This window comes from Ranitomeya variabilis, chromosome 4 (assembly GCF_051348905.1).
Source record: "Ranitomeya variabilis isolate aRanVar5 chromosome 4, aRanVar5.hap1, whole genome shotgun sequence".
In the NCBI taxonomy this organism is placed as follows: Eukaryota; Metazoa; Chordata; class Amphibia; order Anura; family Dendrobatidae; genus Ranitomeya; species Ranitomeya variabilis.
In genome coordinates, this window is record NC_135235.1 from 297,538,957 (window position 1) to 297,564,348 (window position 25,392).

General features: G+C 45.4%; 1 protein-coding gene across 2 annotated transcripts in view; it reads right to left on the bottom strand.

The window, feature by feature from the left end:
• Positions 1 to 23,554, bottom strand: part of LOC143764581 (putative oxidoreductase YteT) — a 176,996-nt gene extending 153,442 nt beyond the window's left edge. Inside the window, exon 1 of one of the 2 annotated variants that reach the window (XM_077250282.1) lies at positions 23,348 to 23,554. In XM_077250282.1, coding sequence (XP_077106397.1) covers positions 23,348 to 23,413 — 66 coding nt within the window. In that variant the 5' untranslated portion in view covers positions 23,414 to 23,554. The remainder of the gene's footprint in view (positions 1 to 23,347) is intronic. The other variant, XM_077250283.1, reaches the window with a different exon arrangement.
• Positions 23,555 to 25,392: the final 1,838 nt, after the last annotated feature.

A 25,392-nucleotide genomic window follows, 5' to 3' on the forward strand; every position in this document is an offset into this window, starting at 1 on the left:
AGCCTGAATACGTGGGGGTTCCCTAACAAACAGGCAATCCCCACATGTATTCAGGCTGTCTAGCAGCCGCAAATCTTGCAGCTGTGTCGAAAAAACTAAATCTCCGAGCACGCCAAAATACTCAGAGACCACCCGAGCATGCCCGGAGAAACTCGAGTAACGAGTATACTCGCTCATCACTAATTATTACTACAAAAATATCGGATAAGTGAGTGGGATCAGGGTTTTTGTCACTACTTTATGGTAAACTCTTTAACAAGTGGAATTCTCGAGCGCCGATTTAAAGTGTTTCATTAGAAAAAAAAAAATTACGGGCCCCAAAAGTTCACTCCCCCCAAAAAACATGTAGACTCCGGCTTGCTTAAAAGGGTTGTCAAAAAAAACGTAAAATAGCTCAGGTTGTAAGACTACTACTCGCTAGCGTATTCTTGTCATTCATTTTTATTTTCAGGTTGGAAATCACTTTATTAGGTTTACAAGCTGCAATTTTAAGATGACAAGTGAAAATGAAAGAATACATTATTAAAAGAAGTAGGAGAATTGCCAAACCACAGATGAAAACGGTCTTTGACCTAGAATTGAAGAATGAGTTGACCCAGAAACAACCCTTTGTACTGTGCTAATTTCTAGAGGCAAGAAAAGAAAAACACCGTTACATTTCAGAATGCACTATACAAAAAAAAACTGCATATTCAAGGGAAGCAAAAAAAAAACACAGCCAGTGAAAAAGAGGTTAAGGGAGCGTCCAGAAGGTCACGTCCTTAAAGGGGTTTTACAGGTTAAAACGCATTGTTAATATATTTTGTATTTTACATGAACGGAACTTGTATCTCCAGCATACACAACATTTTCTCCTCCCAGATAATGGCATGAAGATTTTACAGGTAGTAACACTTCGGGCTACGAAGATGTTTCATGATTTTAATGCATTGTATGTATTGTCCCATAGAAATATTTCAGAAATTGGTTGAACCGTTTTTCTTCTGCAGCTTACATGTATTATAATACACTGCAAGCTGGTCTGTCCTGCTCAGTCTCAATCTCACTAGCAGGCACCCACTTAGGTGATGGTCCAGCCCAATTCTCTCCCGAAAATGTATGTGTGGATAGATGATAACTGTTCTTAGTGGCCAACGCTGACAGAGTTCATGTGAGTGAGGGAGTCACGAGAGATAGTTGCTTGGCTAATAACGGTCTAATGTAAGGGCACCTTACAATGACCAGAGAAAGAAAAACAACCTGGTGGTTTATGATATGTGCCCAAATATTTCTTTGTTGTCTAGTTCTAGTACAGGTGCCAATATTTCAAAAAAGGGGACAAAAATGAGGGTGGAAATTATAGACCGGTAAGTTTAACCTCTAGAAAATCTTTGAGGGTTATCTAAGAGATGCTATCCTTGGGTATCTCAATAAGAAAACCTAATGACCCAACATTAACATATGTTTATGAGAGATATGTTCTATCAAATTAATTTGATCAGATTCTATGAGGAGGCAAGTTCCAGATTGGACCAGGGAAACGTCAAGGATGTTGTCTATCTGGACCTTTCAAAGTTGTTTGATTCAGTGCCACGTAAAAGGTTGGTACATTAAATAGGAGCAATGGGACTACGGAAAAATATGTGTAATTGGATGAACAACTGGCTCAGTGATGGGAAACAGAAAGAGTGTTTATTAGAACACTAATAGAATCAAGGACAGTCGAACCCCAGATTCTTATTATCTCATTTTACTTCCTAATTCTGAAAAATATTCTAACCTTCAAAATAAATAAATAGTGTAATCCTCTACTTGATATATGGAATTAGGCCTGGTAAGGCCATGGACATAAACCAAAAATGTCTCTTACATGAACAGTTTCCTGGAAAGTGGATTGGTCGTCGTGGGCCAGTTGAATGGCCACCAAGGTCTCCAGATCTGACCCCCTTAGACTTTTATCTTTGGGGTCATCTGAAGGCAATTGTCTATGCTGTGAAGGTACGAGATGTGAAGCATCTCAAACAACGGATACTGGAAGCCTGTGCTAGCATTTCTTCTGTGGTGTTGCTATCAGTGTGTCAAGAGTGGGAGAAGAGGTTTGCATTGACAATCCAACACAATGGGCAGCACTTTGAACACATTTTGTAAGTGGTCATAAACTTGTAAATAACTCATGAAAGAATAAAGTTACGTTAAAACCAAGCACACCATTTTTTTTTCTTGTGAAATTCTCAATAAGTTTGATGTGTCACATGACCCTCTTCACATTGAAAAAAATAAAGTTGGATCCAAAATGGCCGCCATGGTCACCACCCATCTTGAAAAGTTGTCCCCTCCCATATACGAATGTGCCACAAACAGGAAGTTGATATCATCAACCATTCCCATTTTATTTAGGTGAATCCATATAGCCCACCCTGTACAACTTGAGTTTTTCTACTTACAGTGTAATTAAACCAATTACTAGGGAACTAGCCAGTTGCAAGGAGGACCTGCCCGAGTTGGGGATGAGGACTGGGAGGGAGTATCCTTTCAATATTCTAAGGCTGGGTTCAGCCAGCCATATTTTTGGTGAGTGTTTGGTCCGCATGCTCAACAGACAGCATGCATTGCTGATCCAACAATAATCAGAATGACTGTGCACATCAACAATTCTTTACATAGACCAATGGTCCGTGTGCAAAAATACTTAGCATGCACTAGTCTGGTCCATTTTATATATGTTTACACCCTTTAGACTGTGAAAGATTGGCATCTCTCTATTTCCAGAATTCGTCCATTCCTCAACCCTGAATCTGCTAAAATGTAAGTGCATGCCCTCATCATCTCCCACCTCGACTACCTCAACATCCTCCTCTGTGGCTTCCCGGCTAACACTCTCAAACCTCTCCAGTCCGTCCTTAACTCTGCAGCCCGATTAACCCACGTCTCTCTCCCCGTTATACCGCTGCCTTTCTATTCTGTAACGGCATCGTATCAGTGGTCGCATGGCAGCTCTAAAATGGCTTATCAGTTTCCAGGGGTTGCCCTGGCCTTCACCCATGTACAGGGATCAGGATGTAAACAGGGGCCCCTGGGCTGGGGCCACAGAATAAGCTGCTATTCGGTGGTGCAGGCTGGCAGGAGTGGATAGATAGCCGGGTCAGAACCAAGAGGGCAGGAAAAGTACAAAATCAGAAGATGAAAGAGTAGTCAGAAACAAAAGCCAAGATCAAAACAGGAAACAATGATCCTACAGAAGAGCTGACAGGAGAGGACTAAATCAGAGAAGCTCAAGACTATGTCTGATAGGGTGTTGTGCTGTTCAATTGGCTGGAGCAGGGAGATGATAACGCCAGCTGGACAGCATACACTCATCTTGTCAGACCGGAGAGCATTGCAGGCCCCAGCCACCATAATCTAAATGGTTGGCCAGAGCCTGCGCCGTCCAGAGCTTCTGGTTCCAACGTCTCTTCTGTCACCACTGCTGCACGCAGTGCATATGGCGGCACCTTGAGACAGAGGAAGATGTCACAGGAGGAGTCGTGGGGGAGATGTGACACGTTCACTGGCCTTCAATCCCCCAGAGAATTCAGTTTTAACTACTGACAACAATTTACAAGGCCATCTATCATCTGTCTCCTCCAAATATCTTCAACCTAATATCCAGATACCTCCCCACATGCAATCTCCGGTCCTGTTTCAAATCTTTGTAAATCAAAGTTAATATCCCATGGAGGTCTGGATTTGGAATGATACTCAAAATCAAAGTGGAAAATCAAATTACAGGCTGATCCAACTTCAGTGGAAATGGCTCAAGACAAGGAAATGATGCTCAGTAGTGTGTGTGGCCTCCACTTGCCTGTATGATCTTCTTACAATGGCTTGGCATGTTCCTGATGAGGTGGGGGATGTTCTCCTGAGGGATCTCCTCCCAGACCTGTATTACAGCATCAATCAACTCCTGGACAGTCTGTGGTGAATGGAACAAGACATGATGTCCCAGATGTGTCCGATTTGGATTTAGGTCTGGGGAACAAGCAGGCCAGTCCATAATATCAAAGCCTTCATCATGCAGGAACTGCTGACACACTTCAGCCACAAGACCTATCATTGTCATACATCAGAAGGAACCCAGGGCCCAGTGCAACTGCATATGGTCTCACAATGGGTCTGAGGATCTCATCCCGGTACCTAACGGCAGTCAGGGTACCACTGGCTAGCATATGGAGGGCTGTGTGGCCCTTCAAAGAAATGCCACCCCACACCATTACTGACAAACTGGTCATGCTGGAGGATGTTGAAGGCAACAGAACGTTCTCCACGGCGTCTCCAGATTCTGTCAGACCTGTTACATGTGCTCAGTGTGAACCTGCTTTCATCTCTCATCCGTGAAGAGCACAGGGCGTCAATGTCGAATCTGCCAATCTTGGTATTCTCTGCCAAATGTCAATCACCCTGCATGGTGTTGGGCTGTATACACAACACCCACTTGTAGACCAAGATGCGACCGTCCAGGATACGAACCACTGGTGAATGAGCCAGTTAGTGAGGCTGCGTTCCCATCCAGGCTGAACTGCAGTGACCTCAGCACCGTGGGAAAGTCGGTCATGAGGTCAACTCAGCGAGTTCACAGCAGATTACCATGAGAATTTCTCACCGAGAAGTCACTGAGCTTGAACTGAAGTGACCTCATGACTGACTTTTTCCCATGGTGCTGAGGTCACTGCAGTTCAGCCTGGGTGGGAATTAGCAATGGATAGGTGTCTTATAGATGCCTCTACATTACTAAGCCGTGGGCTTGATGTCACCTGACAATACAAAGGAGACATCAACCCCACAAATATGAACCCCATTTGCAACCGCTACAGGGCAAGTGGGAAGAGCCGGGCAAAGCGCCAGAATTGGCGCATCTAACAGATGTGCCTTTTCTGGGCAGCTATGGCCTGCTATTTTTAGGCTTGGGGGGGGGTCAATATCCATGTCCCCTTACCAGTCTGAGAATACCAGCCCCCAGCTGTCAGCTTTAGCAACGCTGATTGTCAAAAAATGGGGGGGAGGGACTCCTTTATTCTTGATAACCTGCCTTGCAGCCCCCAGATGTCAGTTTTGCCTGGCTGGTTAAAACAAAAATACAGGGGAACCCATGCTGTTTTTTCATTTATTTATTGATAGGAGTATTCCTCACCCGTTGTCTGCGCTATCAGCCGCCACCTGCTGTCACTGTTATTAGCAGGTGTAGGCTCATGGGAGTAATAATCCCATCAGTTGTTGCCTGCTGTCATTGTTCTCACTTGAATATACACTGTGTTCCAAATTATTATGCAAATAATATTTCCTCATATTTTCTCTAAATTACCTATCTGAATTGCAGTCATTGTTATTTTCCAGTCATCTACTATTCTAGTATAATTGCAATGTTTTGGAAAAAACTGCCTATGAAAACAGTATCTTTTAAAAAAAATAAAAAAACACTCAAAATGCATGTTCCAAATTATTATGCACAGCAGAGTTTTCAACCTTTTTTTTTTATTTTGAACAAAAAAATGGTCAATTGTGAAGTTATAAGCATTATCAGCTTATTACAAAATGAAATCAAACAGTTTTCAATTGAAAACTTTATTCTAGGTGATGTTACATTTGCACATAGATAGGATCCCTTGTTCAAAAGAAGCTTCTGAACTTTCTCGTCCATTGAATTTGTCAGTTTTTGGATGGTTTCTGCTTCAATTGTTTTGCATGTGGACAGAATACCCTCCCAGAGCTGTTGCTTAGATGTGAACTGCCTCCCGCCATCATAGGCTACTTTCACACTAGCGTTAACTGCATTCCGTCACAATGCGTCGTTTTGCCGAAAAAACGCATCCTGCAAAAGTGTTTGCAGGATGCGTTTTTTCACCATTGATTAACATTAAGCGACGCATTGTGACGGATTGCAACACGTCGCACCCGTCGTGCGACGGTTGCGTCGTGCAGTGGCGGACCGTCGGGAGCAAAAAACGTTGCATGCAACGTTTTTTGCTCCGTCGTAAACGTCTTTTCCGACCGCGCATGCGCGGCCGGAACTCCGCCCCCACCTCCCCGCACCTTACAATGGGGCAGAGGATGCGCTGGAAAAATGCATCCGCTGCCCCCGTTGTGCGGCGGAGACAACGCTAGCGTCGGGAACGTCGGCCCGACGCACAGCGACGGGCCGAGCCCGACGCTAGTGTGAAAGTAGCCATAGACACTCCTTTTGATGATGCTGCAGAGGTTCTCCATGGGGTCGAGGTCAGGGGAAGATGGTGGCCACTAGGGTTGAGCGAAACGGGTCGATCATTTTCAAAAGTCGCCGACTTTTGGCTAAGTCGGCGTCTCATGAAACCCGATCCGACCCCTGTGCTTGTCGGCCATGCGGTACGCGACTTTCGCGCCAAAGTCGCGTTTCAATGACGCGAAAAGCGCCATTTCTCAGCCAATGAAGGTGAACGCAGAGTGTGGGCAGCGTGATGACATAGATCCTGGTCCCCACCATCTTAGAGAAGGGCATTGCAGTGATTGGCTTGCTGTCTGCGGCGTCACAGGGGCTATAAAGGGGCGTTCCCGCCGACCGCCATCTTACTGCTGCTGATCTGAGCTTAGGGACAGGTTGCTGCCGCTTCGTCAGAAGCAGGGAGAGCGTTAGGCAGGGTCCACTAACCACCAAACCGCTTGTGCTGCAGCGATTTGCACTGTCCAACACCACCTTCGGTGTGCAGGAACAGTGGAAGCTATTTTTTATTTTTTTTCCCCTCAGCGCTGTAGCTCATTGGGCTGCCCTAGAAGGCTCCGTGATAGCTGTATTGCTGTGTGTACGCCACTGTGCAAACCAACTGCTTTTTTCAAAGCACATATCCTCTTGTTCCTTCCTTTCTGCACAGCTATCTTTTTTGTTTGTCCACACTTTTTATTTAATTTGTGCATCAGTCCACTCCTATTGCTGCCTGCCATACCTGGCTTAGATTACTGCAGGGAGATAGTAATTGTAGGACAGTCCCTGTTTTTTTTTTTGTTTTTTTTGTGGGAGATTAAGATTGGCATTTCTGCTACAGTGCCATCCCTGTGTGTGCCATCTCTCACTGAGTGGGCCATAGAAAGCCTATTTATTTTTTCCGTGATTTGTGTTCTAAATTCTACCTCAACACAAAAACACTACATCAATCAGTGGGAGAAAAATATTGGCCTCAGTCAGGGCTTGTGTGTCACTGCTGTGTGTGCTATCTCTCATTCAGTGGGCTATAGCAAGCCTATTTATTTATTTAATTTTTTTTATATTATTTGGTTTCTAAAGTCTCCCTGAAAAAAAAAAAAAAAACCTAAAAAAACAGTGGGAGAGTAATATTGTCCTTTCAGCTTGTGTGCCAGTCTTGACTCCTGGGTGTGCCACCTCTCTCTCTCATTCAGTGGGCCATAGAAAGCCTTTTTTTTTTTTTTTTTTTTTTTTTAATATTATTGGGTTTCTAAAGTCTCCCTTAAAAAACAAAAAATACATAAAAAAACAGTGGGAGAGTAATATTGCCCTTTCAGCTTGTGTGCCAGTCTTGACTCCTGGGTGTGCCACCTCTCTCTCTCATTCAGTGGGCCATAGAAAGGCTATTTTTTTTTTTGGTTTTTTTAATATTATTTGGTTTCTAAAGTCTCCCTGAAAAAAAAAAAAAAAACATAAAAAAACAGTGGGAGAGTAATATTGCCCTTTCAGCTTGTGTGCCAGTCTTGACTCCTGGGTGTGCCACCTCTCTCTCTCATTCAGTGGTCCACAGAAAGGCTATTTTTTTTTTTTGTTTTTTTAATATTATTTGGTTTCTAAAGTCTCCCTGAAAAAAAAAAAACAAAACATAAAAAAACAGTGGGAGAGTAATATTGCCCTTTCAGCTTGTGCGCCAGTCTTGACTCCTGGGTGTGCCACCTCTCTCTCTCTAATTGTGGGCCATAGAAAGCCTTTTTTTTTTTTTTTTTTTTTTTAATATTATTTGGTTTCTAAAGTCTCCCTGAGAAAAAAAAAAAAAATAAATTAGGTGGGAGATTAATATTGACATTAGTGCTTGAGTGACAGTCCTGCGTGTGTGTCATCTCTGTGATTTTGTGCCACAGAAAACAGAGTGTGTAACATTGTGCCTGATTTTCCTTGTGGTCTCACCAACCTGTTAAGGGATATTGAAATCATACTGAAGTTATAGCTCACCGTGTAAGTTGTTTGACAGCAACAAATAAAGTTACTTTGGTTAAGATTTTAAAACAATGAGGAAGTCTGGTGCAAGAGGTCGTCGTGGGCGTTCATTGTCAGCTGGTAATGATGGTAGTGGTAGTGGAGCATCAGGTGGTCGTGGGGATAAAAATATTCCACCTAAGTCTGGAGCTGTGGAGCCAGTTTCGTCGTCAGGCTACACAAGGCCTCGAACGCTCTCTTTTCTGGGAGTAGGAAAACCGCTTTTAAAGGCGGAGCAGCAACAGCAAGTTTTGGCTTACATTGCAGACTCAGCCTCTAGCTCTTTTGCCTCCTCTTCCGAAACTGGTAAATGTAAAAGCAGCGCGTCGCTTGTGGATGTTCACGGTCAGGGACAAGTCGCTTCCTTGTCCTCCTCAGCAAAAACTACAACAAGAGAGAAGGATGCAGCAGGCGACACAACGGGTCACTCCATGGAGCTCTTTACACATACCGTCCCTGGCTTAGAAAGTGAAACATTTAACAGGCCATGCCCATTACAAGTATATTCTGACATGGAGTGCACTGATGCACAGCCACAGCCAGAGTACTATGCTGCTCCTTTGACTCAGACCACCACATTGCCCTCTCAGGGTACAGATCCACAATCAGACCCTGATGAGACTATGTTGCCCCGCCACGAACGCTATACCACCGACCGACACAGTGACACAGACGAAGTTGCACACGAGCTCGAAGAGGAGGTAATAGATGACCCAGTTATTGACCCCGATTGGCAGCCATTGGGGGAACAGGGTGCAGGCGGCAGTAGTTCAGAAGCGGAGGTGGAGGAGGGGCCGCAGCAGGCATCAACATCGCAACAGGTTCCATCTGCCGGGCCCGTATCTGGCCCAAAACGCGTGTCAAAGCCAAAACCTGTTGGAGCACAGCGTTGCCATCCGGTTAAAGCTCAGTCTGCAATCCCTGAAAAGGGATCCGAGTCTAGGAAGAGTGCAGTCTGGCATTTTTTTAAACAACATCCAACTGATCAGCGCAAAGTCATCTGTCAAAAATGTTCAACTAGCTTAAGCAGAGGTCAGAATCTGAAAAGTCTAAATACTAGTTGCATGCATAGACACTTAACCACCATGCATTTTCAAGCCTGGACTAACTACCAAACGTCCCTCAAGGTTGTAGCACCCTCGGCCAATGAAGCTAGTCAGCAACGCAACATCCCTTCCGTCACTGTAAGGCCACCATTTTCTGCACCACCGGCAGTATCTGTGCAGGTTTCTTTGCCAGCCAAAAGCAGTCAGGGTCAGGGAACCACCAGTTTTGTAGGAGGAAATATTGCATCTAGGGCACCGGCGGAAACAATACCGTCTCCAACCGTCTCTCAGTCTGCCATGTACACCGGCACACCCGAAAGTTCCACGATCTCCAGCTCTCCAGTCCAGCTCACCCTACATGAGACTCTGGTTAGAAAAAGGAAGTACTTATCCTCGCATCCGCGTACACAGGGTTTTAACGCCCACATAGCTAGACTAATCTCGTTAGAGATGATGCCCTACCGGTTAGTTGAAAGCGAAGCTTTCAAAGCCCTGATGGAGTACGCTGAACCACGATACGAGCTACCCAGTCGACACTTTTTTTCCAGAAAAGCCATCCCAGCCCTGCACCAGCATGTTAAACAGCGCATCGTCCATGCACTCAGGCAATCTGTGAGTACAAAGGTGCACCTGACTACAGATGCATGGACCAGTAGGCATGGCCAGGGACGTTATGTGTCCATCACGGCACACTGGGTGAATGTGGTGGATGCAGGGTCCACAGGCGACATCAATTTAGGGACAGTTGTGCCTAGCCCACGGTCTAGGAAACAGTTGGCTGTAGGCGTTCGCACCCCCTCCTCCTCCTCCTCCTCGTCCTCCTGCAGAAGCTACAGCTCTTCCACAGAACGCAGTCTGCCAACCACTCCATCGGCAGATGACACTGTTGCACACCAGTTGTCCCATTATGGGCCAGCTACTGCCAAGCGTCAGCAGGCTGTATTGGCTATGAAGTGTTTGGGCGACAACAGACACACCGCGGAAGTTCTGTCCGAGTTCTTGCAACAAGAAACGCAGTCGTGGCTGGGCACAGTAGATCTTGAGGCAGGCAAGGTAGTGAGTGATAACGGAAGGAATTTCATGGCTGCCATCTCCCTTTCCCAACTGAAACACATTCCTTGCCTGGCTCACACCTTAAACCTGGTGGTGCAGTGCTTATTGAAAACTTATCCTGGGTTCTCCGACCTGCTCCTCAAAGTGCGTGCACTTTGCTCACATATCCGACGTTCGCCTGTACACGCCAGCCGTATGCAGACCTATCAGCGGTCTTTGAACCTTCCCCAGCATCGCCTCATCATAGACGTTGCAACAAGGTGGAACTCAACACTGCACATGCTTCAGAGACTGTGCGAACAGAGGCGTGCTGTTATTTATTTGTGGGAGGATACACGGGCAGGCAGTAGGATGGCAGACATGGAGTTGTCAGGTGTGCAGTGGTCTAAGATACAAGACATGTGTCAAGTCCTTCAGTGTTTTGAGGAATGCACACGGCTGGTTAGTGCAGACAACGCCGTAATAAGCATGAGCATCCCCCTAATGCGTCTGCTGATGCAAAGTTTGACGCACATAAAGGAGCAGGCGTCTGCACCAGAGGAAGAGGAAAGCCTTGATGACAGTCAGCCATTGTCTGGTCAGGGCAGTGTACAGGACGAGGTAGCGGGCGAAGAGGAGGTGGAGGACGAGGAGGATGATGGGGATGAGTATATTTTTAATGCCGAACCTTTCCCGGGGGCACAGGAAATTGGTTGCGTGTCACGGCCGGGTTCTGGTTTTTTGAGGGACACAAGTGACGTAGATTTGCCTGCAACTGCCCCTCAACCAATCACAACCGGAGATTTGACAACTGGAACTTTGGCCCACATGGCGGATTATGCCTTACGTATCCTAAAAAGGGACACACGCATTACGAAAATGATGAACGATGACGATTACTGGTTGGCCTGCCTCCTTGATCCACGCTATAAAGGCAAATTGCAAAATATTATGCCACATGAGAACTTGGAACTAATATTAGCAACCAAACAATCAACTCTTGTTGACCGTTTGCTTCAGGCATTCCCAGCACACAGCGCACGTGATCGTTCTCACACGAGCTCCAGGGGGCAGCAGACTAGGAGTGTTAGGGGTGCACACATCAGAAGTGGCGTTGGACAGAGGGGTTTTCTGACCAGGTTGTGGAGTGATTTTGCTATGACCGCAGACAGGACAGGTACTGCTGCATCAATTGAAAGTGACAGGAGACAACATTTGTCCAGTATGGTTACTAACTATTTTTCATCCCTTATCGATGTTCTCCCTCAACCGTCATTCCCATTTGATTACTGGGCCTCCAAATTAGACACCTGGCCAGAATTGGCAGAATATGCATTGCAGGAGCTTGCTTGCCCGGCAGCAAGCGTCCTATCAGAAAGAGTATTCAGTGCTGCAGGTTCAATATTAACCGAAAAAAGGACTCGTCTGGCTACCCAAAATGTTGACGATCTAACATTCATTAAAATGAACCACAACTGGATTTCGAAATCTTTTGCCCCACCTTGCCCGGCCGACACCTAGCTTTCCTATGAAAAGCTCTTGCCTGTGAATTACTTTTCTAATGTCTAATTTGCTGCAGCTGATTGTACAGCATACGACATGTTTACACCTCCCTAAATGGCAAAACTCCCCACACGGGGCCGTGGTATCGCGACTTGGCGCAAGCACCCGTGAGACTGCTGTTTGTCTGAAGAGGTGGGTGTGCTCGCTTTTGGTTGACGGCATTGCTACTGGGTCCCTCATAGTACAATGTAGTGTCTCTGGCGGTGGTGGTGCGCACCCAACGTCAGACACACCGTTGTAACATGAGGGGCCCTGGGGCGGTCCCGCCGGCCTCTAGAGAGTTCCCCCCTACCCCAGCTCAAAATGTGCTCTACCACATGCAAAATTATGTCGCACAGCTCCACCAATCTTTAGTCTATTCGCTGACATCATTCAATGTCTGGCACTGACAATACAAATTTGTAGACATCTATGATGCAACTTAAAGTAGTCTGTGTCTGTGTCCTATATTGGCACCATTAAATAGTTACTGCCAAATTACTATGTCAGAAACTCAGCAGATGAGCCCACCCCTGTACCTAAGTATGCCACCTTTTTTTTTGTTTTGGTTGTTTTGCGAGACATTAACATCTATTTATATTTTGGGAGTACTGGGACAGACACTCCTTGCACTACTCCTCCACTCACCACCAAGCTGCCCGTGTATCCATGTAACCGCTGTAAAACTGCCATGAGCCTATTGTTTGTTATTTTAGGCCTTTGAAGCCTGTCTGCGGTCCCTCCTTCCACTAGTCCTCCACTGACCAGACCACTGCTGCCCGTGTACCCCTGGAACCAATTATAAAGTGCCTACAGCCAGCCCATTTTTTTATGTTAGGCCTTTGAAGCCTGTCTGCGGTCCCTCCTTCCACTAGTCCTCCACTGACCAGACCACTGCTGCCCGTGTACCCCTGGAACCAATTATAAAGTGCCTACAGCCAGCCCATTTTTTTATGTTAGGCCTTTGAAGCCTGTCTGCGGTCCCTCCTTCCACTAGTCCTCCACTGGCCAGACCACTGCTGCCCGTGTACCCCTGGAACCAATTATAAAGTGCCTACAGCCAGCCCATTTTTTTATGTTAGGCCTTTGAAGCCTGTCTGCGGTCCCTCCTTCCACTAGTCCTCCACTGACCAGACCACTGCTGCCCGTGTACCCCTGGAACCAATTATAAAGTGCCTACAGCCAGCCCATTTTTTTATGTTAGGCCTTTGAAGCCTGTCTGCGGTCCCTCCTTCCACTAGTCCTCCACTGGCCAGACCACTGCTGCCCGTGTACCCCTGGAACCAATTATAAAGTGCCTACAGCCAGCCCATTTTTTTATGTTAAGCCTTTGAAGCCTGTCTGCGGTCCCTCCTTCCACTAGTCCTCCACTGGCCAGACCACTGCTGCCCGTGTACCCCTGGAACCAATTATAAAGTGCCTACAGCCAGCCCATTTTTTTATGTTAGGCCTTTGAAGCCTGTCTGCGGTCCCTCCTTCCACTAGTCCTCCACTGGCCAGACCACTGCTGCCCGTGTACCCCTGGAACCAATTATAAAGTGCCTACAGCCAGCCCATTTTTTTATGTTAGGCCTTTGAAGCCTGTCTGCGGTCCCTCCTTCCACTAGTCCTCCACTGACCAGACCACTGCTGCCCGTGTACCCCTGGAACCAATTATAAAGTGCCTACAGCCAGCCCATTTTTTTATGTTAGGCCTTTGAAGCCTGTCTGCGGTCCCTCCTTCCACTAGTCCTCCACTGACCAGACCACTGCTGCCCGTGTACCCCTGGAACCAATTATAAAGTGCCTACAGCCAGCCCATTTTTTTATGTTAGGCCTTTGAAGCCTGTCTGCGGTCCCTCCTTCCACTAGTCCTCCACTGACCAGACCACTGCTGCCCGTGTACCCCTGGAACCAATTATAAAGTGCCTACAGCCAGCCCATTTTTTTATGTTAGGCCTTTGAAGCCTGTCTGCGGTCCCTCCTTCCACTAGTCCTCCACTGGCCAGACCACTGCTGCCCGTGTACCCCTGGAACCAATTATAAAGTGCCTACAGCCAGCCCATTTTTTTATGTTAGGCCTTTGAAGCCTGTCTGCGGTCCCTCCTTCCACTAGTCCTCCACTGGCCAGACCACTGCTGCCCGTGTACCCCTGGAACCAATTATAAAGTGCCTACAGCCAGCCCATTTTTTTATGTTAGGCCTTTGAAGCCTGTCTGCGGTCCCTCCTTCCACTAGTCCTCCACTGACCAGACCACTGCTGCCCGTGTACCCCTGGAACCAATTATAAAGTGCCTACAGCCAGCCCATTTTTTTATGTTAGGCCTTTGAAGCCTGTCTGCGGTCCCTCCTTCCACTAGTCCTCCACTGGCCAGACCACTGCTGCCCGTGTACCCCTGGAACCAATTATAAAGTGCCTACAGCCAGCCCATTTTTTTATGTTAGGCCTTTGAAGCCTGTCTGCGGTCCCTCCTTCCACTAGTCCTCCACTGGCCAGACCACTGCTGCCCGTGTACCCCTGGAACCAATTATAAAGTGCCTACAGCCAGCCCATTTTCTTATGTTAGGCCTTTGAAGCCTGTCTGCGGTCCCTACTTTAAATACTCCTCCACTCACCACCAAGCTGCCTGCCCGTCTATCCATGTAACCGCTGTAAAACTGCAATGAGCCTATTGTTTGTTATTTTAGGCCTTTGATAGCCTGTCTGCGGCCCCTACTTGCAATACTCCTCCACTGACCACAATGCTGCCTGGAGTGCCTGCCTGTGTATCCATGTAACCGATGTAAAACTGCCATGACTGCCTACTGTTTGTTATTTTAGGCCTTTGATAGCCTGTCTGCGGCCCCTACTTGCAATACTCCTCCACTGACCACAATGCTGCCTGGATTGCCTGCCTGTGTATCCATGTAACCGATGTAAAACTGCCATGACTGCCTACTGTTTGTTATTTTAGGCCTTTGATAGCCTGTCTGCGGCCCCTACTTGCAATACTCCTCCACTGACCACAATGCTGCCTGGAGTGCCTGCCTGTGTATCCATGTAACCGATGTAAAACTGCCATGAGTGCCTACTGTTTGGTATTTTAGGCCTTTGATAGCCTGTCTGCAGCCCCTACTTGCAATACTCCTCCACTGACCACACCAATGCTGCCCGTGTACCCCTGGAACCTATTTAAAAGTTCATAGAGCCTAGTTATATATTTTATTTACTATTAATAAGGCCATGATGGACTACGCTGTACCACGCTACAAGCTAACCAGTCGACACTTCTTTTGCGAGAAAAGCCATCCCAACCCTCCACCAGCATGTAGAAGACCGCATTGTCCATGCACTCTGGCAATCTGTGAGTACAAAGGTGCACCTGACAACAGACGCATGGACCTGTAGGCATGGCCACGGAAGATTACGTGTCCATTACGGCGCAATGGGTTAATGTGTTGGATGCATGGTCCACAGGGGACAGCCTACTAAGTCTGTCTGCAGTCCCTAATTCAAATTGTCCTCCACTGTCTAAATCGGAGCTTCCACCTTCTGGCTTTCGGCCTATAGTATCAGAAATTAAACTGCATTTGGCCTTCAACTTTGGTTAGGGCCTACTAACGGCTTCTGCCCCTCCCTGGTGTTGCCCTCAACTAAATAAAGCTGAGCTTCAACCTTCTGCTCCAAATTACCATTTTAAAAAATGCAATAGGCTTTTCTGGCCTACTAAAGGTGTCTGTCTGTGTGCCCCTGCCTGGTGTTGTCCTCAACTAAATAAAGCTGAGCTTCAACCTTCTGCTCCAAATTACCATTTTAAAAAATGCAATAGGCTTTTCCGGCCTACTAAAGGTGTCTGTCTGTGTGCCCCTGCCTGGTGTTGTCCTCAACTGAATAAAGCTGAGCTTCAACCTTCCGGCTCTCATTAAGTGGTTTTTAAAAAACAAAATGGTTGTTAGGGCCTACTAACGGCTTCTGCCCCTCCCTGGTGTTGCCCTCAACTAAATAAAGCTGAGCTTCAACCTTCTGCTCCAAATTACCATTTTAAAAAATGCAATAGGCTTTTCCGGCCTACTAAAGGTGTCTGTCTGTGTGCCCCTGCCTGGTGTTGTCCTCAACTAAATAAAGCTGAGCTTCAACCTTCTGCTCCAAATTACCATTTTAAAAAATGCAATAGGCTTTTCCGGCCTACTAAAGGTGTCTGTCTGTGTGCCCCTGCCTGGTGTTGTCCTCAACTGAATAAAGCTGAGCTTCAACCTTCCGGCTCTCATTAAGTGGTTTTTAAAAAACAAAATGGTGGTTAGGGCCTACTAACGGCTTCTGCCCCTCCCTGGTGTTGCCCTCAACTAAATAAAGCTGAGCTTCAACCTTCTGCTCCAAATTACCATTTTAAAAAATGCAATAGGCTTTTCCGGCCTACTAAAGGTGTCTGTCTGTGTGCCCCTGCCTGGTGTTGTCCTCAACTGAATAAAGCTGAGCTTCAACCTTCCGGCTCTCATTAAGTGGTTTTTAAAAAACAAAATGGTGGTTAGGGCCTACTAACGGCTTCTGCCCCTCCCTGGTGTTGCCCTCAACTAAATAAAGCTGAGCTTCAACCTTCTGCTCCAAATTACCATTTCAAAAAATGCAATAGGCTTTTCCTGCCTACTAAAGGTGTCTGTCTGTGTGCCCCTGCCTGGTGTTGTCCTCAACTAAATAAAGCTGAGCTTCAACCTTCTGCTCCAAATTACCATTTTAAAAAATGCAATAGGCTTTTCCGGCCTACTAAAGGTGTCTGTCTGTGTGCCCCTGCCTGGTGTTGTCCTCAACTGAATAAAGCTGAGCTTCAACCTTCTGCTCCAAATTACCATTTTAAAAAATGCAATAGGCTTTTCCGGCCTACTAAAGGTGTCTGTCTGTGTGCCCCTGCCTGGTGTTGTCCTCAACTGAATAAAGCTGAGCTTCAACCTTCCGGCTCTCATTAAGTGGTTTTTAAAAAACAAAATGGTGGTTAGGGCCTACTAACGGCTTCTGCCCCTCCCTGGTGTTGCCCTCAACTAAATAAAGCTGAGCTTCAACCTTCTGCTCCAAATTACCATTTTAAAAAATGCAATAGGCTTTTCCGGCCTACTAAAGGTGTCTGTCTGTGTGCCCCTGCCTGGTGTTGTCCTCAACTGAATAAAGCTGAGCTTCAACCTTCCGGCTCTCATTAAGTGGTTTTTAAAAAACAAAATGGTGGTTAGGGCCTACTAACGGCTTCTGCCCCTCCCTGGTGTTGCCCTCAACTAAATAAAGCTGAGCTTCAACCTTCTGCTCCAAATTACCATTTTAAAAAATGCAATAGGCTTTTCCGGCCTACTAAAGGTGTCTGTCTGTGTGCCCCTGCCTGGTGTTGTCCTCAACTGAATAAAGCTGAGCTTCAACCTTCTGCTCCAAATTACCATTTTAAAAAATGCAATAGGCTTTTCCGGCCTACTAAAGGTGTCTGTCTGTGTGCCCCTGCCTGGTGTTGTCCTCAACTGAATAAAGCTGAGCTTCAACCTTCCGGCTCTCATTAAGTGGTTTTTAAAAAACAAAATGGTGGTTAGGGCCTACTAACGGCTTCTGCCCCTCCCTGGTGTTGCCCTCAACTAAATAAAGCTGAGCTTCAACCTTCTGCTCCAAATTACCATTTTAAAAAATGCAATAGGCTTTTCCGGCCTACTAAAGGTGTCTGTCTGTGTGCCCCTGCCTGGTGTTGTCCTCAACTAAATAAAGCTGAGCTTCAACCTTCTGCTCCAAATTACCATTTTAAAAAATGCAATAGGCTTTTCCGGCCTACTAAAGGTGTCTGTCTGTGTGCCCCTGCCTGGTGTTGTCCTCAACTAAATAAAGCTGAGCTTCAACCTTCTGCTCCAAATTACCATTTTAAAAAATGCAATAGGCTTTTCCGGCCTACTAAAGGTGTCTGTCTGTGTGCCCCTGCCTGGTGTTGTCCTCAACTGAATAAAGCTGAGCTTCAACCTTCCGGCTCTCATTAAGTGGTTTTTAAAAAACAAAATGGTGGTTAGGGCCTACTAACGGCTTCTGCCCCTCCCTGGTGTTGCCCTCAACTAAATAAAGCTGAGCTTCAACCTTCTGCTCCAAATTACCATTTTAAAAAATGCAATAGGCTTTTCCGGCCTACTAAAGGTGTCTGTCTGTGTGCCCCTGCCTGGTGTTGTCCTCAACTAAATAAAGCTGAGCTTCAACCTTCTGCTCCAAATTACCATTTTAAAAAATGCAATAGGCTTTTCCGGCCTACTAAAGGTGTCTGTCTGTGTGCCCCTGCCTGGTGTTGTCCTCAACTGAATAAAGCTGAGCTTCAACCTTCCGGCTCTCATTAAGTGGTTTTTAAAAAACAAAATGGTGGTTAGGGCCTACTAACGGCTTCTGCCCCTCCCTGGTGTTGCCCTCAACTAAATAAAGCTGAGCTTCAACCTTCTGCTCCAAATTACCATTTTAAAAAATGCAATAGGCTTTTCCGGCCTACTAAAGGTGTCTGTCTGTGTGCCCCTGCCTGGTGTTGTCCTCAACTGAATAAAGCTGAGCTTCAACCTTCTGCTCCAAATTACCATTTTAAAAAATGCAATAGGCTTTTCCGGCCTACTAAAGGTGTCTGTCTGTGGGCCCCTGCCTGGTGTTGTCCTCAACTGAATAAAGCTGAGCTTCAACCTTCCGGCTCTCATTAAGTGGTTTTTAAAAAACAAAATGGTGGTTAGGGCCTACTAACGGCTTCTGCCCCTCCCTGGTGTTGCCCTCAACTAAATAAAGCTGAGCTTCAACCTTCTGCTCCAAATTACCATTTTAAAAAATGCAATAGGCTTTTCCGGCCTACTAAAGGTGTCTGTCTGTGTGCCCCTGCCTGGTGTTGTCCTCAACTGAATAAAGCTGAGCTTCAACCTTCCGGCTCTCATTAAGTGGTTTTTAAAAAACAAAATGGTGGTTAGGGCCTACTAACGGCTTCTGCCCCTCCCTGGTGTTGCCCTCAACTAAATAAAGCTGAGCTGCAACCTTCTGCTCCAAATTACCATTTTAAAAAATGCAATAGGCTTTTCCGGCCTACTAAAGGTGTCTGTCTGTGTGCCCCTGCCTGGTGTTGTCCTCAACTAAATAAAGCTGAGCTTCAACCTTCTGCTCCAAATTACCATTTTAAAAAATGCAATAGGCTTTTCCGGCCTACTAAAGGTGTCTGCCCCTCCCTGGTGTTGTCCTCAACTGAACAAAGCTGAGCTTCCACATTCTGGCTTTCGCCCTATACTATCAGATATTAAACTGCATTTGGCCTACTAGTGTGGTTAGGCCCTTGAAACAGTGTCTGCTGCTCTTGGGTTTGCTACTCCACTGAACAAAGCAATGCCGCCTGTTTAGTCCTGTTACCAATTTTGAACTGCATTTAGCCTACTTTATTCTTTGGCCCTATATCTGTTTCCTCCTCATCCTGCCCATTGCCCAGCCACTGCTAAATGAGTCTGCTGGTACATTGACCTAGACCACTACATTCCCCTTGTACTCTACACAGCCAGAATCTGACCCTGCTGAAAGTAAGGTTCCCCTTCCCGCATGTTATACCACCTTACACAGGGACAAAGAGGAAGGTGCAGATGAAAGTGCAGGTTCCTTCATCAGGTGGGGGGGCATACTCGTTGGCGACGTCACTGGCACAGGGCCCCTCAGAGTACGCAAAAGTGTCGCTGCTGGTGGGAGGCGCCCCCGCCATGCAAACACACCGCCGTACTTTGAGGGGCCCTGTGCCAGTGCCAATGCGAACGAGTGGGCCCCCCCCCTGCTTGCTCAGGATCACAGCACTTGCAACGTTTAAATACTTACCTTTCCCTGCAACACCGCCGTGACGTAGTCCGCATTTCCTGGGCCCACGAAAAACTTGAGCCAGCCCTACTCCCCCCACAACTTTCCCCCAATTCCCTATGCCCAACTATTATTATACAGTTAATTAAGATTGGCAAGCTTCAGAAACAAGAATGGATGTTTTTGGCATTAAAATGGGCACTGTAGGTGTTTTCCTGGCCTCCACTCACTGCCGACTATGCTTCCCCATTGACTTGCATTGGGTTTCGTGTTTCGGTCGATCCCCGACTTTTAGCGATAATCGGCCGACTGCACTCGACTCGACTCTGGACAAAATCGGGTTTCCCAAAACCCTACTCGATCTTAAAAAAATGAAAGTCGCTCAACCCTAGTGGCCACACCATAAGTTTGTCCTCTTTTATGCCCATAGCAGCCAGAGATGCAGAGGTGTTTTTTGCAGCATGAGACGGTGCATTATCATGCATGAAAATGATCTTGCTGCGGAAAGCACGGTTCTTCCTCTTGAACCATGGCAGGAAGTGTTGTTTTAGAAACTCCACATAGATTATGGAGTTCATCTTTACCCCTTCAGGGATCATAAAGGGGCCGACAATCTCTCCCCATGATTCCAACCCAAAGCCGTTTCTGCTTGTGTGCAGTGGATAGAGGTGGTCGACAGGATGGCTTACGCACAGCTGCAAACCTCTGAAGGACCCTGCATCTTGTTGTTCTGGGGACGTTGGAGGCACCAGCAGCTTCAAAAACTTGTCTGCTGCTATGACCAGGCATTTTTGCAGCTGCTCTTTAACCTTACGCAATTGCCTGTTGGAAAGGGTCCTCAATTTTTCCTTATCAGCACGCACACGTGTGTGCTGGGAATCAGCTACATACTTCTTGATTGTGTGATGATCACGATGAAGTGTCTTGGCAATGTTGATTGTAGTCATGCCTTGACCTAAATACTCCACAATTTGTTGCTTCTCAGCAGCCGACACATCCTTTTTCTTTCCCATTTTGGCAAAAAATGTAGGCTGCTTAATAATGTGGAACAGCCTTCTTAAGTAGTCTTGCCTTTATTTGGACACACCTGCCAAACTAATTTGCACAGGTATCTGCAATTGCTTTCAGTGATATAAAGAGCCCTGACACACATCACCATCAATGAGTTTAAATGACAAACAAAAAAATTCTAACCTTATCACTCCTAAACTCTTTGTGCATAATAATTTGGAACACAGTGTAACTCTCATCATATTTCCCTGCTCCCACTGATCGCCGGCAGAGCAGGGGAGAATGATGACAGCCATCTTCAGCATCCGGCCCCAGGGAACAGCGCTTATTGTACCGCTTCTTTGTTGGCGCCGGTGCGTGTCACATAGATGACATCCATGTGTGTCACCCGTGCGAGGGGTGTTGTGTGTCCAATGCTGACTGTAAAAAACAGACATGTCAGCATGTTTTGCCCACATACACACAGTCTGTGGAAACACACTGACATGTGCACAGACTCATTCACTTGAATGGGTCTACATGTGTAAGTGTCTCCGGTACATGTGTCACCACACATATTGGAGACACGGACGTGTGAAAGAGGCCTAAGACTGCATGTGTGTTTCCAGTATAAATACCCAATTCAGATGACTAGTTCAAGATGGCTTCTCCCTACCCAACCCCATTAGACTGATAGTTTCTCTCTCTATGGGCTCATGCACAGAGAGCCTGAAGACCCACCTCTTCCGACAAGCCTACAACCTGCAGTAACCACCGATCAACCAAACCGCTGCATGACCAGCTCTATCCTTGCCTACGGTATCCTCACCCATCCCTTGTAGATTGTGAGCCCTCGCGGGCAGGGTCCTCTCTCCTACTGTACCAGTTATGACTTGTATTGTTTAAGATTATTGTACTTGTTTTTATTATGTATACCCCTCCTCACATGTAAAGCGCCATGGAATAAATGGCGCTATAACAATAAATAATAATAATAGTAATAATAATAATAATGCACGATCATATTTTCAGTCCAAGTGTGATCTGACAAAACATTGGATCTCACTAGGACCACTGTTAGACTATGGGGCTGTGTACAGCTCAGATTTTTTTCCTTGGACCTAGTCTGTCCGAGTTAAAAATTGCACGATTTGCATCTGTAATTCGGATCACACAAGGCCATGTATGTCAATGAGTCCGTCGAAAACATCGGACTGCACTCAGATGACATCTGAGTGCAGTCCGATTTTCATGGACTGACAGAATGGAAAAGATGGAGAAATTTTTTATTTTCCATCTTCTCATCCAAGAAAATCGGATCACACTATAGTCACACTCTGATCAAAGTTTGATCAATGTGATTAGCATAATTGGACGGATTTTCTCAGAGAAAATACGGTCATGTGACCTTTGCTTAAGTGTGCAAAGGAAGAGATCTGTTATTTTAGGTGAGCCCTTTAGCCAGGTGGGGAGAAGAAATTGTGGATTTGCCTCGGAGTAGTCATCTGAGTCGCATAGTCCACGGCTCGCTTTACAAAGGATTTAAAAGCTACACAGATGCCATAACAGCCAGTTTATGATTCATGTTGCCAACAATTTGGGATGCATGAGCCTCCTGTAAGGCTCCCTTTAAATTATACAGTCTTTTATCCAAAGACATATTGATAGGGAATTTAGATTATAAGCCCCAACGGGGACAGTGATATAATAATATCTGTAAAGTGCTGCGGAATTAATGGCGCTATGTAAATAAAATAAATTCATACCCCCAAATAGTGCTGAAAAAAAATAACATTTCTCCAGCATAAAACAAAACCTCACACAGTTACATCAATGAAAAATTAAAAAGTGATCGCTGAAAAAAACACAAAAATGGGTTCCACAATGGACCCATAGTCATCAATATACAGGAATACAAGCATACATGATAATATCCTCACGGTCGGTACTTGTTACCAGTATCTGGCCTGTTTATATGTTGTATTTTTGCATTGATGGATTCTTCCCCCTTTATTATGAATTATTAAATGAATAAACAAGCAGGGGAGGTGATGGTGTTATATTAATATAAGAAATAATATTAGAGAAAAATACTCAAAAACGATAACAGAATTTATTAAAACATTTTAGTCCATTATCCTTTTCTGAATTTCAGCACGGAGCGCTTTCTGATATTTTTGGGAGAACGTCCCGAGCACATGAGCATCGGTCAAAGTGCGATCCGGCAAAACATCAGATTGTACTCGGACCAATGTTATTCTACGGTTCCGTGCACATCTTTGATTTATTCGAGGGGAAAAAATAAAAATAAAAAAAATCGCATTATACCTGAATTTGATCCGATATTTGGATCGTACTTGGCCATGCAAGTCAATGAGTCTGTGGAAAACATCAGACTGCACTGGGAAGATATAAGGGACTGACACAATGGAGAAGATGGAGAATTTTTTTTTCCATCTTCTCACTTGAGAGAATTGGATCACACTTCGATGAAACTCTGATCAGAGTATGAATGGCATAATCGGAACGATTTTCTCCGGTGAGAAAATACACATTGGTGTGACCCTAGCCATATGAGAAGCAATCAGTGGTTTGATCGTTAAAGGCGAACACACCCACAACTGATAGATAGATAGATAGATAGATAGTATATATTCTTTGCCTGTAAAAATAAGTTACAAAATCCTAAAGTTGCGGTTCCCCTTGATTACTTTTGCCCCCTCGACTGTTTCCTGCTTGGTCAGAAATCAGCAGGTTGTCGCACATCCTGTTCTGCCACCATCAGTACGTTACCTGCTGATCGGAGGAGCCAGGCCTGTTTTTGTTGCTTGACTTGAAAATCTTATTGAAGAAGTCCATGTTTCTCCCCTATCACCGATGCAGAAAGCGCAGAAGATTGTGACCTGGAGCAGACTGGGCTGTCACAGACTGGAGGCTGCACTACTGGCAGGAGGATAGCCGTACAGACCACTCCTTCCTCCTGACACACATCCTGGACTGGCTGCAAATCCTGATTCAGCTCTCAGTGCTAAATCTATTGCATGAGCCGGGAGGTTCAGTGATGAGAATGTCAGTGCTTACAAATACAAAAATGAAAAATTATACAATGATGTTTTCCCGGAGTGTGAATGCTGTATAGAAAACCTTAGTAATTAGGAAGAAGAGGAATAAGACCTTTGGGAAAATTGATATCCATAGGGCCACGATTACCTGGATGAACATTTGTACAAAGGTTCTAAAAATCTCTGTAAAGTCTCATTCAACAAGTCGGATTTTTTAACGTATGAAAAAAATGGACAGATTATTCTAAGATGATTTTCTCGTCACGTAGAAAAAAAATTAAAAAAATTGCCACCTTCTCTATTCTGTCAAATTGGACTGAACTCAGATGTCATCCGAGTGCGGTCGCTTTTTTTTTTCACAGACACGTTGACTTGAATTGCCGATTTTCATCTGACCCGCGAATCAAAATTGGACGTCTCTTTCCCAGACTTTTCGGTCTGCGGGAAATCACGGACATATGAATGGACCCTTAGTCTATTACATGTACGAATGCTATCTGTGAAATCCGCGGATAGCACTCGTATGTGAAAACCGGAAGTGTGAATGGGGCCTAAGGCTGAGTTTACACGATGATTTAAAAAAAAAAAAAAATCAAACATTTTCCATCCAGAAAAATACACATGATATTGCAGTAGTTATTAAAATGTACAAGAACAAAACAGTTTACTACGTTAATAAAAATTGGACGCTCTACAGTTGATCTGTATGGGAGCTGATTTTCTTTCCCGCACCTATTGTCTTGAGTAGGCGAATATCATCCGAAATAGAGAAGAGATTAGTGAATGCTGCGACTTTATTTTAAAGGAACATTCGGCCCGTGAAAAAACAAACAGTTATCTGACCAGCCCCATGGAATCACATTTTGCTCCATGTGAGGTCATTTTTTTTCATGGACAGAATTCAGACCAAAATATGGTTATGTAAACATAGGCGGATTATAATGAGGGCAATGTAGGCTACTGCCTGGGGCCCAAAGCTCCGGGGGCCCATGGCCAGATCGCCCTCATTATAATGTATTGGTGGCGAATCAGGGGGGCGAGAGGTGCACAGTGGGGGCGTTGTGGATTCAGGAGAGTGACTGGTAGTAAGTTGGAGACAAGAGTACGGGGCTGATTAATTTTTGTATTTATTGGGTGGGGATAGCGACTATTTATAATTAATGGGGGCACAGTGGTGGATTATCAATCTAAATTTGGAAGGATGGGTTACATAATAACTAATTATATATTAATGGAGGGTGCACGTCTGTATTTAGTGGCACAGTGAGGGGGGATTTCTTATTCTGGAAACATGTGTACATATATGTGACCTTTTTTATTTTCAGCGGCGCTGTGATTAGTGCAGCAAACTGCAATGACTGAGTCTTGGCGTAAGGACATCGAAGGCTTGAAATCAGACAAGACGTCTGCGGTGAGTTACTGGATGTAAATATTTACTCTGTATAGGGGTATGTTTAACCCCTTAGTGACAGAGCCAATTTGGTACTTAATGACCGAGCCAATTTTTACAATTCTGACCAGTGTCACTTTAAGAGGTTATAACTCTGGAACGCTTTATCGGATCCCGCTGATTCTGAGATGGTTTTTTCGTGACATATTGTACTTCAAGTTAGTGGTAACATTTCTTCGATATTACTTGCGATTATTTATTAAAAAAATGGAAATATGGCGAAAATTTTTTAAATTTTGCAATTTTCAAACTTTGTATTTTTATGCCCTTAAATCAGAGAGATATGTCACAAAAAATAGTTAATAAATAACATTTCCCACATGTCT